We start from the raw sequence: 23,023 nt of genomic DNA on the forward strand, positions 1-23,023 counted from the left end.
CTGAAGATGAGAGTAATTCTTCAGGCAAACAATGTGAGACCACCACTAAAGAAAGTCAAGATATCTTGCGTTACGCACATGTGCAACGTGAATGTGCTTTGGGGAGTGGAAGAGACGAGTGTGTGTGTTTGTGTGTGAGATACTTTGTGTGTCTACACAAATACAAGACTTTGTAAACATTATGAACTATCATAGCCTGCCTGTATAGATAAGCTTTTGCTTTGAGATGGACATACAGTACAGTGTAGCATCCACAGACACTATGAATACTGTCCAATCTGAAACAAATTCACAACTATAATCATATGTGGACATGAAAATTTCTTCCTTCTCCACCCATACAGCTTAACATGCTCTAAGCATGTTGCGATCAGCATGCATCACATGCTCACTGATTGTGTGGAAGCGTGACAGACAGGCAATCACTACTCAGTCATGGCACGTTTCGTTCAGCCCAGTGGGAGTCGGGGAATGCGGCTCGTTCGGCAGAGGCACATTCAACGGTCGGGCGTAATTTAGAGGACTGGCTGGTCTTCATGTCTCTTCTCATTACGGCCCTCGTGGTCTACACGGCCCTAAGTAGCGGCCGCTGGAGCAGCTCTTCAGTATCTGTCTTCACACCATCTTTGTGGCATGTGAGATGGTGGAGTGAGGCATTATGGTTAAAGCACATCAGTGCCAAGTATGGCCGTTCATCATAAGGCGCTGATAGCCAGAACCGCAGAGGTCCATGACAGAAGATTAATCTGCCTCTGAAACAGACAGCCATAAGTCTCTCCTCCTCCTCCCACTCCTCCTCTGCAAGTTCAACACATGTGATTATCATTCACTCCCTTTTTCTTCATCTTTCTCCATCTCACACTCCTGTCTTTCTATTTTTCGCACTTTCCTTCCTCTCCGCACCTCATGTTCCATTCATCTCAGCTGTCTTAAGCTTTCCACCCACTCGTTTTCTTTGTGTATCATTTTGATTTCATTGTTTGGGTATGAGTCCTTTAGTCCAAATTAATCTGTCTCTCAAATGGATAGCAGTGATTCCTCCTCCCTCAAGATGTACTAGTCATTCTTCAAACTGAATCCTGTGTCCATGTTTCTTGCTTTATAAATTGTAAAAACTGTAATTATAACTCTGGATAATGTGAATGGCGTCACTTGTACTGAATAACTCACAGATGATGATCACCTAAACTGGCAGTTCCCCTCAGCTCATGGAGCGTTTGAGCATCTTCAAGCTCACTGCTTTGGTTTTATGTCCCATAACTTTACTGTTTTGGTTCACTCTCACCATGATCATCAGCGACCACAGCAAGCAGCTGTTTTCAGAAACAAACTTCTAAAATGCCACTGTACACTACCTACCAGCACCAAATGACACAGACAAAGTTAGCAAGAAGGTGGTGAACACACTGGACCATTTAACAGGTAAAGTCAGATATTACTGGACTCATGACTGGAAAGCTATTGCTGCTTAGTGTCTGCTGGTTGTTTCATAGGAAATTGTTTGCCAACAGGTCTGCCATAGCAACTTTTTAAGGTGGTAATTTGTTAATGTTGTGTGTCTAGCTTGTTCCAATTGTCCAAAAATAACAATTTTGTTGAACATTAATGTTTTTTTCCTATAATCCATATTTAGCCTTTTGGAAGGAGACTCTCTTTTTTTGTCTTTTTTGCCTTCACTGTTTCTTGTTCTCACATTCCACTCCACATGTATGTCTCTTCTAACCAGGATGTCTATGAAAAGTTCAAAGGGAGGTCAAGACAGTAGACCATCATCTGCTGCCAGGTCAGTAACAGAGAAATAAACATAGTGGATAAAATTGGTGAAGATGTGTAAACACACATTACATCAGTCTAAATCACAATTTTGGGCTGCAACATAATCAATAGATCCATCTCACATTTATTTTCTTGTGCAATTGGAAGTGGGAAATTTATGAGGAGAAAGACAGACTCACTAAAGATGATGTACCGGCTTTGGAAAGATGATTTTTACCATTTTACATAGTCTCTGGGTAATATAGTCCCTAAACCTTTAGACAACAAACAATTTTCTCCCATTGCCACTGCTGTCTATCAGGAGTCTGAGTCCACGCAAACCTCCGCCACAGGATGTTCTATCTAAATGACAATCCACACAGTGGATTAGTGTTGTTGATTTATATTGTTGGTTATAAGGAAAAAGAGATGTATTCATTTTGATTACAAGACATTTAATGCATTTTAAACTGATTAATTCTTCATTTTCTCCTAGCATGTCTCCACGAGGAGGGAGGGGTGCAGCAGCTGGCAGATCGCCTGCTACTGGGAGATTCAAAAACAAGGCCCTTCAGCTCAGCCTCTCCAAGAAATTCTGGTTATTATCATTCTCTGTTTCTAATCAACATTGATTAGAACAAGGGGAGTGGGTTGTGTAGATGTGTGCACCCAATTAGTGTCATCGATTGGTACATCAGCGGCAAAACAAGCCTTCAGAATTTCAAAATTGTCCTTAGAAAAAACATTTCCTTCCCTCCTTTTTTTTTTTGGTGACTAATGTAACCACTGATGTCAGCTCATTGGTCTGCTGACATTACACTCAAGCTGAGCAATTATTTCAAGGGAAGCTAGATGGAGTAACACCTTTCTGAGAATATCACCCAAAATGCAATTAAGTGTGTTTGTTAAAGTATGTTAGGAGGGGAAATTATATGCCTGGCTTTGATGATGACAGCTCTCAACACTTCACGCAAATGCACACTTCACAGCTCAAAGTCACAGTCCCCCAAAGGGAAGGGCTCTGCTGAAGAGGACGCTCGTCGGCGCAGTAAAAGGAGCCTCAGCAACAGCTCAATGGTGGCCGCTGCCTACATCTCCTACCTCAATAAACTCTTTGGCCAGGTCAGTTCATACATACATACCTTAGGTGTCATAGCCACTTGTTGGTTACATCAAAAGAGGAGAGAGTTGCAGTTTCAAGCTTTTGGTTTATAAAAACCTACTCTCTCCACAGCAATGGAGAATGGTCTGGTTACACCCACTATCATCTTCCTATAAGGGAAAAACTCTCTAGCTTATTTGCATTTCTTTAAAGTAATTATAATTGTCTTGGGCGGCGCTGAGCCCTGGATGCATCTACTGCTACTGCAGTGCCACTGCAAAATAGTGTTTGGTGGAACATTTGCATGTGGGCAAGTGAGTACTGTTAAAATGGGAAATTTTTACACACACACACACACACACACACACCATAGAAAATGTCCACTATTGCCAGATGAATCTAAAAACAAACTAATCACATCACTTTGCAAAGTGAAGCCTAAATATCAGCTGCTTTGTTGACTACATTAATTGCATCTGGGATAAACAAGTCCTTGTAGATCTTTTTCTTTGCCATGGGTGTCCTATAGCATCACCCTAAGGGGAGAAATTCAAAATAAGGATGGGGGGGGGGGTGTTTGTCATTGATGATTGTCAGAGTTTCCTGTGCACAGCTGTGCTGTAGAGGTTATATAATGGCTTTTGTTGGCATCTTCCCTGCTGTCTTAATCATGTTCAGCTTGTTTTTATGCGCTACAGTCAAGTACCCATACCAGACAGAGATTTTGAAAACATGGATGCTCTCTATCAGGCTGACATACACTTTTTTACAAAATGTCAAGAGTGACCCCTTCAGTTTCCTAATTAAAACAAACAGTCTCAGACTGGCTTTCTTAGATATGAAATCAACATTGTCTGTGTGTCATCTATGCATGTTTCCAGATTTCCCAGACTTAAAACAGTTGACAGTTTCCATGGTTTGGTCACACAGTATCAGTGATGAGGATGGATCTGCTTGGTTTAAAATAACTTCTTTTGTTTTTCCAACATTAATCAACAATGAGCTAGGCCTACACAACTGTTCTGGCTTGGAAACCTGCGCAAAATAATCAAAAAAAAAAATCATAATATTTATAAAAAAGGACCCATTAAAGCCATGACATCAGCATAATTAAATAGCTTAAAATTGCTGTTGTATGTTGTCTATATATACTGACAGACGTAATTGCATCTATGAGGCAATGACACCGATATAGAATATAACCGTTATTGTGAAATGATCTATCATTTTCATTTCATTCTAGCAGTTTTTATTTCAAAATATATACATATATTTTTTTTTCCAAAATGTTTCTATGTCACAATGCCATCTTTTCCCCAAAGACTATTCTATTTCATAATGCCACTTTTCATCATGTCTTTGTTTGTCAATCAAGAAATGCAGGGCAGAGCCAGTTATGTGATTGGCTCTCAGCTCCTTCAGACTAAAGCAACAGCCAGCCAGTAATAGAAACTGCCAAAACAAACTTCTACGGTGAAATAAAAATGATTATTATGATTGTCAAACAAATGAAATGAAAACATTTCATAATAATGAGTGAGTTTTAAATGTTTATTCAATTATTTCACAATTTCATGGTCACTGAATATATTTGGTCTATACATATTTATGTGATTATTTATTAGGTCTATTTATTTACTTCATTTTGTACATTTAGATCTCCATGAGCAGGTTAGAGACTGGCAAACACAGGTTGATAAAGTGGAGGTTTGCAGACTCACAGTAACAGCTGAGATCACATCACATTGACTTACAGTTACACAGAATCGAGTTGGAAAATGGATCCATTTGATCAGCAGATTCTAAGTGGTAACTATCGATTGGAAATATAAACACTGATTGTAGCTGTGGTAACTGGTTGTGCAGTGAACCATGAGTATCCAAAAAAGAATGCACTGTTTGCGAACCAGTAATTGCTGATGTATAACACGTCACAACCCGCGGAAAGTCAATATCATTACCCACCTCTTTTCATTCAACATGAAACCCTCTGATCACGACTGTGGACTGTTACCTTATCCTCTAAATCTAAAAAGGCATCCTTTTAAAGAAATCACTCCAATAATTTCACTTGACAAACGCTGCCTTCCACTAATGCACTGCTTGGCTGAAGTTAAGCATTGGCTCTGTTCATGCCTGATACCACGATCCCAGATTCCTGTAGGGCATCAGAGTATTTGGGACAATGACAACAGGAAGTGAGCCAATAAATGATCCATCCCAGTGGCACCCTCCTTATTTCTGTTTAAATCATTGGCTGAGTTATATATCAAGTACCACAACAGTATATGTTTAACTATAGTTAAACTATAGTTATACGTTTTATGGCAACTATGTTCTGGATGTTAATGAGCCTGACCTGAAAACTGTGTTCTTTCAAGGACAGAACTCTGAATGACAAATACACAATTTAAAGGACTCCTTCTATGTTCTTTTTAAATTAAAAGTCTAAAACTTCACGTGTAAAGGGTCTCATTCTTTTTTACATGATGAATCTAAGTTTAATCAATACTTAAAATACCTAAAAAAATACCTCAAATCTAAGAATGATATGATTAGACATTTCTAGTCAGCTGAAAGCCAAACAGCTGATGAATGAGCCAGTGACTGAAGCATGAGGGAATGAATTTAGTCTTCTGTTATCCAACGCAATGCTCCTTTATGGCACATCAAAGCCCAGGAAAATGTGTTTTACTACTCCAACAAAAGTATGTATTGCCTTGGCTACAATGTAAATTTATAATCTAGTTTTTGTTCTTCTGTTTTTTTTTGTTTTTTTTTTACAGACACGTATTGTATCTTTACACATTAATCTATATACATACAGTATATTGCATGTATGTACAATATACATAACATACATATTTTAAGTAATTATTCCATAAAACTATGATTCCTAATATTTTTTTTGGGGGGGGGGCTCCTTCATTTCAGACAATGTTCCAAAAAAATATATTTAATTTTAATGTATGATGGTGATAATGGAATCTCATTAGTTAGATCAAGGGCCACTTGTTTTAGTTAGTGTTGTATATTTCTTTCACTTTGTAGTGGTCCTTGTATATTATCATATATCATTATTAACATTATTATTATCATTACTATTATTATTATTATTATTGTGCTGAGACCCTGTTACAAACCAGAGCTGAAGACTTTTCCATAAATGCCTTCATCACAGGGATTTACTGTAAAAGATAACAGAGAAATCTGCGCCAAAGGCTGTTGTGTGCCCATGAACCTTTTAATGATGTTTCATAACTAGATTTCTTAAGACCTAATGGGACCATTTCATTGTTTTAAAGCAATTTATGGAAAATGAGAACCATTTCACAATGACCTTGGGCTACTATGAACTCCTCTTCCACATCCCTCTCTGAGTTACTACCTCACCTGCCATGACTGATCTGCCTTGTTTTACTGTGACAGTCCTTAGTTTGAATTTACTAGTAGCCAGGTAGAGAGGTCTGCATCGTTTCCACAGGATAGAGGACACGCTCTTTTGGTTTCTTCCTTGACACCTAGGCAGGGAGACCATCCATCCTGCAGCATTCCTAATCCCTGCCTCAACACACAAGTATTAATAACCCCCTTAGCAAGGTTCACTGTCAGCACTCATTAGATCCGACTGGAACTGGGAGAGACAAATAGCCAAAGAAGGACAACTGATGCATTTACATGTCGGACAGAGCCACAGTGGAAGACTGTGGATGCATAGCAAAATGGACTGTAACCATCAGTGAGTACTTACTATGTGCATTCAGTACTTTAACTGTATGACATAATGCATTTGTGTGAAGTAACCACATACTTCTCATATGTGTTCATGCGTCATGCTTACAAAGCAGTAGGCTGCTCGATGGGCCATGTGAAGGCAAGCAGAATGAAATTAACTGTTAATGGGCTCATTCTGACAGATGAATTGAGAGTCTGCATGGCATGCCGTCTAATCCTTTCTGGATGAAAAAAAAAAATCCAATTAATGTGTTGACCTTACCATCTAAATATGCCCTTGTAGGATGGAGGATCCTGTGCAGGGTAAACAGCGGTGCTGCACTCTGGGCAACAGAGTTGTTTTTCATGCAGCAGCATCAAAAATCATATTACATGATTTAAAAGGTTTATATAAATCATGAGTGTTTTAGTAATTCAGGAAAAGCACACATACAGTAAATAAACTTTTGATGCAATTACGTCTTGGCATTGCACTTCTGTATAGACTCTGTTGGCAATATTATACAGTGAATAATCATTTGAACGCCTGCCATGCGGAGCAGCTTCCAAATAAACCATGGTGCTTCTTCTTTTCCTGCAGCTATTGTGCACTTGAACAGGATGACCTTGTATGATTTATGTATTAGCCACCCTGAGTGCCAACATGTATTAGGATGTATTAGGAGGAAAATATTGCACTTCTCTTTGCATTTCAGTTTCACTGCTGCTCTGATTTTCCTTTTTATCTCTCACTTTTTCAGCAATAAAAAGAACCGAAGGTTGAAAATTCATTTTGCTTAATAAAAGTAGCAATAAAGTAATGGAAACAGACACTTGATTAAAAGCATAGGTCCCACATAAGAATGTAAAAGTACAATAGTAAAGCAAGCATTAAATAGACTTTAAGATCAAAGGAAAACACTTATTCTTTCAGAATCTGAAGTGGATGCACTCAAACTATTTTAACAGCCAAGGTTGTCCATCTTCTTTACATGCTATTCTCCAACAGTGCCGCATATTTTGGGTGCTCTGTTCTAAGTTTTTAATGTAAAACCACAAAACATTAATAGATAGCAATCAGACAAATGTGATCAGGTGAAAAGTGCAAAGTGTTCCTCTGACATACACTGAAAGAAAGGTAAAGTCTAACACACTAGAAATATGCCAGTACCTTGCCAGTATCAGAGGTAGATACAATTTGTTTCTTGCAACTACTAGTGGTTCTTATTCTCAGTTTGAATACTTTCCTTTCTGCATGACAGTGAAGAAAGACAAGCCCACAGCAAAGTTGTGCACATTTGTGCAAGCAATATTCAGAGCTTTTATATGCCTGTATGTCAGTCTTGTTTCTTTGAACTTATAGATATTCTCAGGCTTGTGACATCTTTGTGTTAAGCGATATTTCCATATGTAAGATTCAGTTGCTCTAAACCAAGACGACAGAGTTTGCATGTTTCTTGCTTTCCATTTGGATGTCATAATGTTTCTGTAGAAGACCTGCACATCGTTACTAAACCCTAGAGTCAGGTTGCTGTAGGCACAAGCACGATTTAAATGAATGAAACAGCAGGCATCTTGCTAAAGACACATTGTCAAATTGCCTTTAAAGGATGATTCATTTCATTTCAGGATGATATTTCAATATCACATGCTTTACATATGCAAATTTAAGTCTGTATATGTTTACAAATATGCTAATTAGAACATAATTTCAAGGACTGAGGCATGCGATGTGTGTCATTATATTTTTTGCTAAAATGTAGGAGCACATTCATGGCCAACATACTATATGATAGATTTATGTGAACCTCCCAGACCTATAAGCTCATCTTTTTAAAACTAACATTTCAAGTGCATTTCTTGGCATTTGTACAGTAGTTGTGACAGACAGCCAAATTATAGTGTGTTTTTCATAAAATTGTCCAACTGCAACCAATGGAATATATTAACATATTACTATTTTGTGCGCTTAGCACACCTAAATTTTACTGCCATCCATTATGCTAAACGGCAATGTGGAGATTTTGTTCCTAGCTTCTAGCTCTGCCTCGACTTCCCTGAAAATGCATGAAAAGATGAGGGAAAGGGAGAGAAAGAGAGAGAAAGAGAGAAAGAGAGCGAGAGATCACCCTGAGCAAATGTCAAAATAAGGCAGGGAATACTGAATGTTCCACACACAAGGCTATATGCAAATAATATGTCTTGCGTCTGTTCAGGCAAGTGTATATGTGCACATATCTGTGTCTTAGTTTACATGTATCTATTCCTTGCGACAATGCAAGGTTTGTAAAACTCACCGTCATATGGTTGTGCGTGGGTGTGTATGCACATACAGACTGAGCTTATGCAGCGTCTCCCTAAGAATGCTGCAGATGTAGAGTATGTATGTGTGTGTGTGTGTGTGTGTGTGTGTGTGTGTGTGTGTGCACATGTTGCAAATTAGAAAAACATGTCGCAGGGTGAAATCCCATTAGAGTTTACTGTCAGCATGCACCAGTGTTGACATGATATGCATGTTATTCTAATTTGCTAGTCAAAAACAGATTATCACTGAGGTATTTCTCAGGAGAATACGCTGTTTTAAAGCCACCCTGATTTTACATTCCGTCCTTCAATGCTGTCTTGTGATTATTTCAACTGTCTTTCTCTTCTGTGCTCTGCAGGAGAGAGAGCTGATGCCCGAGGAGTTAGATGGTAAGATGTTGTGAGTGTAATTATGATGCAAACACATGATAAATGACTAGTGAATTCCACAGCTTCATCAATCGCACTGATATTTCCTCCTGTTCAGCTTCCTCCTAGATTGAATCTTTCTCAGATTTGCTGTGAAATGTTGTTTGCCAATGACTCAGAGCTACAAAAATCAATTAAAACAACATAACTTGCTGTTCTTAAGAGCTGGCTGTAGTTCTGTCTACTGGAGTCAACAACTAACTGATAAGTTTACTTTGCTGAAAGAATTTCTATCAGTGTCTGCGCACACTGTGTATATGTGTTTCACTCTTGGGAAAAAATATTTTACCCTACTTAATGGTTTGTTGCAACTGCTGTGATTTGTGTGTCTGTCAGAGCTGCAGGTGGCCTTTAAGGAATTTGACTACGATGCGGATGGCTTCATCCATTATAAAGACATCGCAGACTGCATGAGGACCATGGGCTACATGCCTACAGAGATGGAGCTCATCGAGATCATCCAGCAAATCAAAATGAAATGTGGGTATTTATCTGTCTGGTAGTATGCGTGTGCATGGTTTTCATTTCTCTCTCAGTGGTTAAAGCATGTGTGCATGACTGATGGGTCTTTCTGAAGTGAGCAGGAGTGAATACATGAGTAATGTGTCTGTCTGTGTTGCACAAACACGTGAGCTGGTATTTGTGCATGTTCTTTCCTAAGAGTCCATGAGGAACTGATGTTTGTCTTTGACGTTGGGGACATTTGAGACGTTTTAGCAGACTGATAAATGGCCCTCACACTGCAGGTGCATGGGTGAACGAGTGTGAGTCTGCATGTAGAAGTGTGAATTTGGTTGAGACGTAACTTTCCTCTCTCCGCTCTTAATGAGTGTGTTTGTCTTTGCTTTCTTTCTGAATAATCAAGTATAGATCTGTGTGGGTCTAGTGTTTAAAGTTTAAAGTCAATCAGCAATGCATTTATTTCTGGATTTTTGCCATAAGGCTAGAGAACCTGTGTCTGTAACACCTACATGGTGACAGAGCAAGGTCTGCAAATCTTAACAAACCTAGAAGTTTCTGCCAAAACTTTACTGTATCTTTACTTGGCACATGGAGCACACTATCAGTGTGATGTTTTGAAATATCCTGATTCATAATCTTGGTGATTCTTGCTATGGCTCAGTAGGTAAAGTGGCTCATCCACTAATCACTAGGTTCAATCCCTAGCTCTTCCTGACTACAGGTTGAAGTGTCCATGGGCAAGACACTGAACCCTAAATTGCTTCCAATGGTCTGGCCAGCACCTTGCATGGCTCGCTGTCACCGTTGTTGTGTTGCTGGACGTGTTGTATGGCAGACTGCAGTCTAATTAAGCGAGTTAGCTTGATTTGCAACTGCCTCTGCCATTGCCATCTTGGCATTGCCTGATTCCGCCCAGCCAGCATAGGCTCACCCTCCAGTCACTCAAAGCGACATGTCCTCAATTATGTATAACTTTAAGCTTTAATCAAATTTAAATGAGTAGTTGTATAAAAATTTACCCCAAGCCTCAAGTGGCAATTAAAGGAACTGCAGTTTTTGGCACTTCCGTGTTGGCTTAATTTTTCAGCCCCGGAGGTTGTCCTTCCTCTTCAATACTGCAACTTATACGATTTATAACATTAATTATTTATTTATTGTCTTCTTCTATATTTGTATGTGTCTCCTATTAAAAATATACTGAACTCAATCAGTTTATACATATGAGTGTAAGCTAGCATTGAGCCCCCAGGACAATAACACTGATAATGAGAAAAATATTGGACTTTAGGTCCACAGTGTAATTGTTTAGCCTGAAAACTCTCACATCACACTGGGTACAGTAAGTCAGTGTTTCTCAGCTGTGATCCACAGGGACCGGAGTGCAGCTGGTTTCTGTCCTAGCAGCTAGTTAATTAGATTCACTTGGTGTCTCATGTGTAAATAATCTCCTGATTAGATGGTTACAATGACAACAGCAACAATCTTGAAAACCAGGACTGAAAGTCAGTGCTGTATTAAACACACAAAGACTTCCCTCAAATGTCCACATCAAAATGTGACACAATGTTGGTCACAAACTTATGCAGCACAAGCAATCATTGCTCAAGCCTCAGAGCCTTATTTTAAATTCCTGTCAAGTTGCTAAGAATTCCACAAACAACAAATACATAATGCTGAATTAGAGGGAAATGAATACAATTAATTGTGTATACAATTACTCATATTTTATTGTGACTTCACCAATTGATGTAATGTTGCAGTCATAGAAATGGTGCCTCAGATTTAAATGATAAGTTTTATACTCTATAACTAACAGCTGGAACAAGCAAACACACAAATTGTGATGCTTCAAACAATGTAGAAAAACAGTACATCAGGGCTTTGGTGGTTGTGACGACAATTCAAATTATTGTATAGTAGCTATTTCTTATACTGCGAGATATGAATTATTCATCTGTTCACTGATGCTTTAATAAGACCAATAAGGTATCATGGGCTTGAGATATTCCTAGCTTATTCTCTCTAGCATAATCCCTATAGAGCCATTAATACCATGAAATTCCATATTTTCTCTATAACTCGCATTGCACTATCAATTAAAACATTTTAATAATCTTCTAAGACTTTTGGGAGAATTTCTCTACTCCGTTGTAGACTGGCCCACTTAAGGCAAAGAAATTCTTTAAGGCGGTGTAAGGAATCCCCGCAGACTGTTACTCCGGATAAAGCCAGTCAGCCAAAAAATATACCTTACCTTGAGGCAAGTATGAAACCCCTTAGAATTAATTGCCAGAAGGGGTCTTTTATTTCAGAATCCATGCACTACTGTTGTAAGTGGTAGATGACAGTCTGAGCCATTAGTTTCATGATTCAGCACCATTAAGAGTGCTTTCCATGCAAGAGAAGTTCACCATAGTTTGATTCTCATTCTCGACAGTTCTGAGACTCAGAGCACTGATTACATTTTTGAACCACAAAATGACAGCATGGCTTTATAGAGTTGTGTTTCACATCCACCTAGGCCCAGATAATGAAAACAGACCCAGCCTATTGGTCTACACTATCAAATAAGCCTGTCTTTTGTCAAACTAATAACATGAGCCTTCCCAATTGTATCAGTCTGTTTTGATAATTACCATGGAGATCAAACAAAACAAAAGTCGTTCTAACTGGGTTGAAGGTAGCATAATGAGCATGTTGCTCCATGCACTGAGGACATTCACAAACTTTTCTCAGACAAGCATGGCATTAAGTCAAGAAAGGCAAGGTATACAGACATTGATACTAGCTTTAATTAAGTACTGATCTCTCTATTTCTTCAACACGATATTTTAGTTGGAAGTATTGTACCTTTTACTTCATACAATATTTGTTAAACTATGTTACAAGTTAAACTCCATGAGGAATGCCTGAAAAAATTTCTATGACCAAAACATTTTTTTTTCAATAGACTTTGCTCAAACATTGTGCTGAAATTCAGTGTCCACTTATGCTGTACATGATCCTACCTAAAAGTATGTAATTTATCAATTTATAACTCAGAGAGTGGCCATTCTTCATAATGAGTACTTCCATTATGATACTTGAGTACATTTTACTGCAAATACATTTACTATAAATTTGTGACCTATAGGTTTTATTTACAAGAGGGCTCTGTTTTGTTTACGTCATGCACATGTAAGAGGATGCAAATGCATGCACATGCAATGCATAGTATTCCACTTATTAACTGGGAATAGTAAAGAGCCAAGAAATATAAAGTAAACGGATGAAAGGACACGGGGAAGTCCACAATACCACTGCATAGGTACCCTCCACTGCAGATCCATTGAAAAGGGCTCTCTGATACACCTCTTGTAAAGTGAGCGCATATCATATGTCATGCAGGGGGTCTTTCCCTGCCATAACATACACACGTGGACAAAATTGTTGGTACCCTTCCGTTAGAGAAAGAAAAACCCACAATGGTCACTGAAATAACTTGAAACTGACAAAAGTAATAATAAATAAAAATTGACTGAAAATTAACTAATGAAAATCAGACATTGCTTTTGAATTGTGGTTCAGCAGAATCATTTTAAAAAACAACTAACAACTAATGAAACTGGCCTGGACAAAAATGATGGTACCCCTAGAAAAGATTATAAATAATTTGACCATAGGGACATGTTAAACTAAGGTGTGTCCTGTAATTAGCATCACAGGTGTCTTCAAACTTGTAATCAGTCCGGCTGCCTATTTAAAGGGTGAAAAGTAGTCTCTGTGCTGTTTGGTATCATGGTGTGTACCACACTGAACATGGACCACAGAAAGCCAAGGAGAGAGTTGTCTCAGGAGATTAGAAAGAAAATCATAGAAAATAGTTAAAGGTAAAGGCTATAAGACCATCTCCAAGCAGCTTGATGTTCCTGTGACTACAGTTGCACATATTATTCAGAAGTTTAAGGTCCACAGGACTGTAGCCAATCTCCCTGGACGTGGCCGCAAGAGGAAAATTGATGACAAATTGAGGAGACGGATAATACAAATGGTAACCAAGGAGTCCAGAACAACTTCCAAAGAGATTAGAGGTGAACTCCAAGGTCAAGGTACATCAGTGTCAGATCGCACCATCCGTCGCTGTTTGAGCCAAAGTGGACTTAATGCAAGACGACCGAGGAAGACTCCACTGTAGAAAGCAAATCATAAAAAAGCGAGACTGGAATTTACCAAAATGCATATTGACAAGCCACAAAGCTTCTGGGAGAATGTCCTTTGGACAGATGAGACAAAACTGGAGCTTTTTGGCAAGTCACATCAGCTCTATGTTCACAGACGCAAAAATGAAGCATACAAAGAAAAGAACACTGTACCTACTGTGAAACATGGAGGAGGCTCGGTTATGTTCTGGGGCTGCTTTGCTGCATCTGGCACAGGGTGTCTTGAATCTGTGCAGGGTACAATGAAATCTCAAGACTATCAAGGCATTCTGGAGCGAAATGTGCTGCCCAGTGTCAGAAAGCTTGGTCTCAGTCGCAGGTCATGGGTCCTCCAACAGGATAATGACCCAAAACACACTGCTAAAAACACCCAAGAATGGCTAAGAACAAAACATTGGACTATTCTGAAGTGGCCTTCTATGAGCCCTGATCTAAATCCTATTGAACATCTGTGGAAGGAGCTGAAACATGCAGTCTGGAGAAGGCACCCTTCAAACCTGAGACAGCTGGAGCAGTTTGCTCACGAGGAGTGGGCCAAAATACCTGTCGACAGGTGCAGAAGTCTCATTGAGAGTTACAGAAATCGCTTGATTGCAGTGATTGCCTCAAAAGGTTGTGCAACAAAATATTAAGTTAAGGGTACCATCATTTTTGTCCAGGCCAGTTTCATTAGTTTGTTTTTTAAAATTATTCTGTTGAACCACAGTTCAAAAGCAATGCCTGATTTTCATTAGTTAATTTTCAGTAAATTTTCATTTATTATTAATTTTGTCAGTTTCAAGTTATTTCAGTGACCATTGTGGGTTTTTCTTTCTTTAACGGAAGGGTACCAACAATTTTGTCCATGTGTGTATGCCTGAGTGATAGCTTCGCACAACCAGACAACCATTGTTTAGTCAGGGGCTTCCCTTAAGAATGCTCTCTGTGATGCACAAACAGCTGCTGGTTCTGTCTGATGGCTGCTGTGCGTGCCATGTAATGAGACAGTGAGTGCTGCAGACAGAGGCGATGAGACGCTTCCACCATCTCTTTCCTTTGAGAAGGAAGAAAAAAACCCTCCAAGACAATCACTCTGGATCTTAAGGAGGAGGTTAAAATTTTAGGCATGAACGCAGGATTGGTCTGTGCTCCCATCATCTCGGATTACAAGTCAGGATGGGAAGACAGACAGTGTACATAAATTGCTTACTCTTTTAGCTGGGCTACAAGTGTTTAAAGGACAGAAACTTGAGAGATTTCTGTTATTGGCTCAAATGGAGGCTCTCCCAAAGCATGTAAAACCATGGGTAAATACCACTGCAAGTCACAGGCTACTGTCTTCTGATTCCTTTCAGTGGGTGCGCAAAGACAGATTTCTCTCCTAAATCCTCATGGCAGGATGAGTTGGCACCAGCATAAGTTTTGACCATAGAAACAGTCAGATTTCTGTGTACTAGTAGCTGGAGGGAAGTCAGTATAAGAAATAAGGGGCATGATGTGGGATTTGTGCCCCTCTGCAGACACCAGCACTGAAAAGTGGACCATTTCGATGTGCAAGACGCTGTTGTGGATGGAGCACTTGTGCTAAGTGGGCTGGGACAAAGCGACAGCAGTGGCTGAGGGGTGTCTCAGCCTAGGGCAGCAGTCCATGTGGTTCCGCCAGGAGGCCTGGGAATGCTAAGACCACTATGCAGCATGGCTCCTCGATGTGTGATCCTGATCCTGCACTGTGCCACCACTGTGGCTGACAAGAGAGCTGTGGCCTTTCCAATCTCGTCAGCTCAGAGGGGAAAGCCCTGGACTAAAGGAGGGAGGACGAAGGAGAGAGACAAAGAGAACAGCATGATGTTGATGGCCACTGCTGTCTGACCAGCACACCGGTGGGAGTGGTCGGTGGGGCAGGTGATGACCTGGTCACAGGGAGACTGTGGAATCAGTTGTTTTTTGTTGAAGAACATTGCTTTCGGCAGCGAGATGGAAATCAGGCTAGGTGAGATGGCAGGAAAATGGGTTTCTCTATATTTCTCTGCACCCTGGTGAGGGGATCATAGTGGGACGAGAAGCTGCCTCTGTAAGATAGGGACAAAGAGCTGGGAAACACAGCCACACAGGGAGACATCTGCTCCCCTGTTTGCTGCGGTAGGTGTCATTAGGGGCAGGCGCAGGCCACTCCTGTGGTAGCAGGATATTCTCCTGTTCAGCTGCTGTCCTAATGATCTCCAGGAGACAGGGACAACATCTTCCTCTGCCAGAATCAGGAGGGGAGCGGAGTCAGAGGACTCTTGCCCTTCACCTTCTTGACGGTGAAGCTATCATGCTTCACCCAGCTGTCATCGTCATCATCTTCTTCCTCCTTAAGTGCCACAAAGGCATCTACTTGCCGCTGTTTCTCCACCACTGGCAAATGGGCACAATGACATGCACGTGACTTAGGAAGTAAGGGCTTGTTACGGGCCGAGTCATGATTTACAGGGAACATTGAGGTCGAAGCCTATGATATAACCAGCATGGAACAAGGGGCTAATACGGACACCAGTGGGGGAACACTGGGTTGACATAACTTCGCACGCTGAACAAAAAAGGGGAGCAGAGCTCTCTCACACAGGTGTTATATACTGTGGATGTGGACGTGATTGGGGACCAGTACTTGGTACAGAGCGCAAAAGAAGATCTTTCCCACTGCCTATGCGCAAGAGATAAACCCTATAGCAACAGCTCTTAGAGGGTGAAGACGATACTAAATAAATCCAACAGAGCATCATTATAATTTATTTGGCGTCATAATTCTGTCTACTGAATGAGAGAGCTTTTTTTCCCCTGAACACAGCTGCCTGCTGTGGCCGAAAACAACACTAATAATGGTGACAGTGAATGAAAATGGTCAAGTTGAAACTCACACAAGGCTCTATAAAGCATGGGGAGCTGCAGATTCAGGTAATAATTCTCTGTAGGCTCATTACCACAAGTGACAATTGTCACACAGAATACTTCTTCCACCAGTGCCACTACGCAGTTAATTACACATGCTGTATTTGCCAGTATCCTCTGACACCTTAATGCTTAATGCATGTATCCATATGTGTAGCATATACACTCAAGGAGGCACAGAAGTTATTACTCTGTAGTCAATCTGTGTATATGCAAATCTGCAGCCATGTGTGTCTTTCTGCAGGGGGTGGTCACGTAGACTTTGATGATTTCTGCGAGTTAATGGGGCCAAGGATGCTGGCTGAGACGGCTCATATGGTTGGGCTGAAGGAACTTCGCTGTGCCTTCAAACAGGTAAATACAGTACTTTGAACAGGACCTTTCCTTAGTGAATACCAAGAGTGTATGGCTCTTACTTGAAAAAAGTCTGAGGGAAGAGGGCTCGCTGAATATCATGCATAAGAAAGGGGTTTAAGAGGAGAAGAAAATATTCATATTTTGAGATGTTTTTTTTATAGACTGTTCCTGCCATCCAAAGAGCCAACATTTACACTATATTCTGTATATTCTGTATTCTGTCTTCTTTGTCTCACCTCTTCATTTGTGCTCAATAGCCATGCACACTTTATTTGAAATTTTATGGTGCCTTACTGGTCTGGAAGAAAGGTCTATTGAGTTACTCTCTTTGACGTCAGTACAGAGGCAGGTACACAAGCAGTGATTTGATTGTCCCCATGAGCCAAGCCCCAGTGAGCTGTAGTCTCTGACCAGGCAAAACAAATGTGGTGATGATGTTATTTATAAGCACAGCTTCACACACACCTGGGTTCAGCCATTTAACACATTACAGCATGATAGGTTTTCAATAGTTACTGCAAAACAAGCAACACTGATGACGTGTTCTTAATGATTAAAACTGAAAACATATTGGAGTGTACAATAATTTATAAGTTAAGCCTAATGCAATTAGTTTGACTACTTTTTGGCTCCTATGAAGAGCGGGTGGGGGGGGGGTGTAAGAGGTGTATAAGAGATGACAAAGTGATGGCAAATCTATATTTAAATTCTGTACTTTACCAGTTCTGGTATTTTTTAAAGTGCTTTCTACATGGAAATTCTACACAGTGTACAGTTGTGCACCTTGAAACGTAGTGAGCTCTAAAGCTAATTCTGTCAGTTATATAACCCAACATTGACTAATCCTGAACTGCACTTGTATAGGCAAGATATCAAAAGAATCATTCACCTGCATTAAATGATTTTAAATATGCGTCAACATCAGGTCCTGAGTAATGCTGTCAAAGGCCAGAAATTTACATATTCTGATGTTTGAATCTGTGAGGAGAGTGATGAATTACCTCTCCATTCTACTATGGTTGAATAGAAACCTCTCAGAGCATAGTCTACTTTTTGAACAAATGAAAATACAGTTTTAACTCATCCTAGATCAGCCTTATAGTCACTTCAAAATTGATCCTCACTTGAGCACTAACACCTCATGATTCAGCATCTATTCGAAGACTCAACCGAGACTTCCAGGGACCTTGTGCAGCCATGTTACTATAGGAAAATCGGTTTTGATCATAACCAAAGGCTACTCTGTTTGAATAGCTCTGGTATGGCATGTTCTATAAGCTTTTTTGTCTGGTTTAATCTAATTCTCTTGATACCTTTCCCTCCCTCTATTTCTGTCTGTCCCCTCTATCATTATATATTCAATGTGTCCACTCCATATTAGCCCAGAGACATGTATTGTCCTCGTGTCACCAATAATTTTCTTTACATGTTTGTGTCCACAACTTCTTGTTCTCTACTAACCCTACATGCTGTAGTTTGACTGTGATGGCGATGGAAAGATCACGTTTGATGAGCTGAAGGAGGGCATGAAGACCCTCCTGGGGGAGAAGCTGAAGAAAGGCGAGCTGGAGGAGATCCTCGGCGACATTGACCTCAACAAAGATGGCAACATTGACTTTGATGGTAAGCCATTAGGGACTTGGGGGAAGAAATGTGTGGGAGGTAAGTGGATAGATTCCAGGAAAGGTGTGGCAGTAACGCAATTTAGGAAAAAGAAAACTATGAGCCACTGAGAAAACACTAAGACAGTGGGCTGGGTTGTGTACATTTGTGATTTCCAACCAATCAAAGTTGCCAGAGGGTATGCAGAAAGACCAATAACTCCCAATAAATTCAACTAAAAATATAAATTGCAATTTTATTTAAATAATATCCACATACTTGTGTTAAATAAAAAAAATAAACAACCAAATAGGAACTTTTGATCTATAGTAATGCAAAAATATTAAGTAAGCAGGTGAGTTGTCCTGAGTTGTCACCAAATAAAAAGTAGCCTCATAGTTAGCTAAAAGTAATATTGAAATAGGTAATACAAGTAGATAAACAGATGAAATAGGTAATGTTGTCTATACAGTTAAAATAACTACTTGAAATTAAATGATAAATAGTTGAAACAGCAAGAAAAAAAAAAAAGTTAGGGTGGCAGCTTAATGAATGGTTGCAACATCAAACTTTCCGCTGGGTGTAGGCCAAAATATGGACCCTACTATGTGAAGTATTGTTTTGATTATCAGTGCTACTGTAAGTACCAAAACACCAAAAACAACATCAACACCAAAAACCTTGATCTATCACGTTGTATCACACCCTGAGCACAAAAACACCTAGTAGTGTTGCATTTGCTGCTGTTGTTGTGTGCACACAGTGATGACCTCTTCCGTTCAGAGAATTCACAAAATGAACATTCGTTATTTAACATTAAACGACTCCCACCCCCAGCCCCACAAGCATATCCTAGCATATAAGTATTGACATCTTACCTGCGATGGCATTTCTACGAGTTTCTGGAAAGAGGCCTGCTGAAGCTGAGTATGCCGAATGGTAGGCAGGTAGTCGAGTCTTTGCTCCGCTCGTCTGTGGTGTCTCCGTTGCCTCACTTGGTGCCAAGCTAGCAGGTGTGTCCGCAGACTTTTACCACGATGTACAATCCAAAATGGTTGAACACAGCTTCTCGGATCCTGCGGTGTCTCAGTCCGCTCAGGACAGCTCTCCATTTTCGTAGCAAACAACATAACTCTACTAGCTTGCTTAGTTTCCTGATATGTCAGTAGCGCATGTCAGAGGTCAAGCTGACAGTGAAGTTTCAGAGCGTCCCATGCCGGCTAACGTGTTGCGCTTCGGCGTGCCGAGGAAAAAAGTTGCAGCGGTGTACACTGGCCTCTTGTTCGTCGACTCAAACCAAACCGGCTGGTGGCGTCACTTGCGATTCATCGTCTATTTCAAAAGCCGAGCAGCTCACAGCGATAACAGCTGGTCATGTCGGTTATTAACGGTCTGTTGCGCTGATTGACAGTAAATTTTGAATTCGAACAGTTCTTTACAGTTCGAATATTAACGTTTCCCCCAGGTTCGTGACAGGCCTACTGTCTCGTGTTGAGACATCCATGTGATAAAGAAAATAACAGAGAATGGTAAAAGAAATGCCATTTTGAAATTATTTTTGGTAGTTAAAATCTATTTACAAGTTAGGTGCTTTTCTATTTGCAATTAGGTGCTTTCAACAATAAAAATAGTGATATTGCTATTGATATCGGCGATCATAGCCTAGGTATTGAATCAAAACCTTATTTCATTGTTTTGCCCACTTCTATGTTTTGCTAATCCAAGTGTAGTTGTTCCAATACAAACTTGACCAACCAAAACATGGGTAATTTAATTGAATACAATTAATATTGTAAAAATATCAACATAATTATAATTAATAGCATCTAGCACCATACAGTAACATCAAGTTTATTGGAACATGTAGGGTGTGGAGTCGATGAAGGGATACTTGAGCTCATCTGAAAGAGCTGTGACAAAAAAGGTTAGGAGGCGCTGTTGTACAGGAGGGAAGGACAAAGCAGTAGGGGTCAGTGAATGGGTTTACGATGAAGGGGACAGAAGGAGAAAATTAGTAAAAATGAGGCAAGGAAAGGGTTAGATGGGAAAGGAGAGATGGTTAAGTCAAGGTGGGTTGGGTGGAAGGGCCAATCCAATCCAATCAGTAGTGCATTAAGCCAATCAATACACAAGCCTGGAAACTTGTCACGTTACACACAAAGAACACACACCATTGAACAGCTCAAGGACTTTGCAGAAATTACATTACCATGTGTTACCTCACAAGCAAATAAACAATACAATGGGACACAATCACGCACACACACACACGTGTACACACATACATGTTGACGTGCACATATGCAAGCGCCATCTACACCACATGGATGTTAGTGTGATTATAGGCTGAAACACACAAAGGGCTCAGAGGTGTGATCCTGTTCGTCTTGTCTCAGCAGTCCAATCAGTTGCAATTATTGGGAACATATGAATAGGCATGTCAGTCTTAGAAAGGATCAATAAGCAGTGCTTCTCATTCTCATCAATTAGCCCCTAGGGCAGCATTTGGATATATCTGTCCAGTTTAGCCACGTGCAGAATAGCCTACAAGGCACCTAGCCAACAGACATCCACAGACTACTGGAGCTGTTAAAACCTTCTAGTGGCAGGTCAGACGACTGAGACAGGATTGCTGTTTTGCTCGGTTTATTTCTTTTTATAGAAAATGGTTAGAGGAGTACCTCAAGGGGATAATGTTAATGGGTTAATCTGGAATTAAGCTTTAGTACTCGGTGAATCAATAGACTCACACCTACAATCAGAATTCTTTCAGAGCAAAGTGCTTCAGGAAGACAATGGGAAATAGAAGACATGATTGATAGGATGGATTTAGTGAAGCCTGCCTCAAGCTATCTGCAGCTGGGTTTCATTGACAGCACACGTCAATAGCTGTCTTGATTGACAAGTGAATTCATGATAATGGATACAGCAAACTGGAACAAGTGGTAATCAAAGTGATTACTGGTTACAAGAACAGATAAACACAGCCTAGAAACTGGCAGTTAGCATATTGGAGTTGTTAACCTTTTAAATCTAGGAGCGGCTTTAATCTCTGCCCAGAAAACCTGACAAAATAAAACTGGCATATTTAAATGTTCACCTTAAATGCTCCTGTATCCTTGTCCCTGTTTATTTTTCTTTGACTTATCACCCTATAACCACTTAAATTTTTCATTAACTTGGTGATAATGGAAACACGCCATGAGCTGTGTTAGTTTCCACCGCAATAATAATGATGTGGTTGTATCCCATGCTGTCCTTTATGATATCAGTGTCATTAGTCGTTATCAGTGGATCTGCAGCTGTCTCTGTCTCCCTCCACAGAGTTTGTTATGATGCTCTCTGCACGATGACCTCTGATGGAAGAAGATGGAGCAAACAACACTGGATGCATGAGCTGTGTACCAACTCATGATGACTGTCTCCTTCCTGCTACTGTAATGCTTTTCCTGTCGCATTGTGTATTTGAAATCTCTGACTGTAAAAATCACACATAATGTAGTCGAAGAAGAGATCTGTTTATATTTTCATAATAAAAGTTGAGGTTGAGCAAGTGCAGAGGGTAAAGGGTGAGTTATGAAACACTTAAATGGAACAAGAATGCTGCACTGTTGCCTCCTTGTGGCTCAGATGTGTACAGACTGTAAAGCTTTAAAATGAAGCTACATTTGTTTTCCACACTCACTGGTATTTTAACTTTGGAGTCATGGGGAACTGTAGTGTATCTAAAATTATCCTGCATATAAATGGGTTAAGGGTTGTAGAAAAATCTTTTCTCAATCAGCATCTTTAGTAATAGGGTCCTTAATGAACATGCTATTTTCTACCTGAATTGCAATAGTTAAGGTTCTTTTGAGTTGGAAGCTTCTGAAGCTGGTTTACAGTTTCGTTGGGTGAGCATTAAAGGTGAGATGCTGATATACACTCACTGAGCACTTTATTAGGAGCACTACACTGACACTGAGTAGGGTCTCCCTTTGCTCTCAAAATAACTTCAATTCTTCATCGCATGAATTCCAAAAGATGTTGGAAATGTTCCTTTGTGATTCTGCTCCATGTTGACATGATTGCATCACATAATTTTCTGCAGATTTCTCAGCTGCACATTCATGCTGCCAATATCCTGTTCTACCACACCCCAAAGGTGTTCTACTAGATTCAGCTCTAGTGACTGGGGAGGCAACGGAAGTAC

The 23,023-nt window shown here is 40.1% G+C and overlaps 1 protein-coding gene across 1 annotated transcript; it reads left to right on the forward strand.

The window, feature by feature from the left end:
- Positions 1-1,727: 1,727 nt before the first annotated feature.
- Positions 1,728-22,385, forward strand: cabp4 (calcium binding protein 4). The gene is made up of 8 exons (XM_023418562.2): positions 1,728-1,783; positions 2,252-2,353; positions 2,745-2,877; positions 9,235-9,265; positions 9,641-9,784; positions 17,117-17,226; positions 18,705-18,852; positions 22,156-22,385. Exons 1-8 carry the CDS (start codon positions 1,728-1,730, stop codon positions 22,182-22,184), a joined length of 753 nt encoding a protein of 250 aa, XP_023274330.2. The 3' UTR covers positions 22,185-22,385.
- Positions 22,386-23,023: the final 638 nt, after the last annotated feature.

This window comes from Seriola lalandi, unplaced genomic scaffold (genome assembly GCF_002814215.2).
Source record: "Seriola lalandi dorsalis isolate HSWRI2012SDOR001 ecotype SW California unplaced genomic scaffold, Sedor1 jcf7180002054582, whole genome shotgun sequence".
In the NCBI taxonomy this organism is placed as follows: domain Eukaryota; kingdom Metazoa; phylum Chordata; class Actinopteri; order Carangiformes; family Carangidae; genus Seriola; species Seriola lalandi.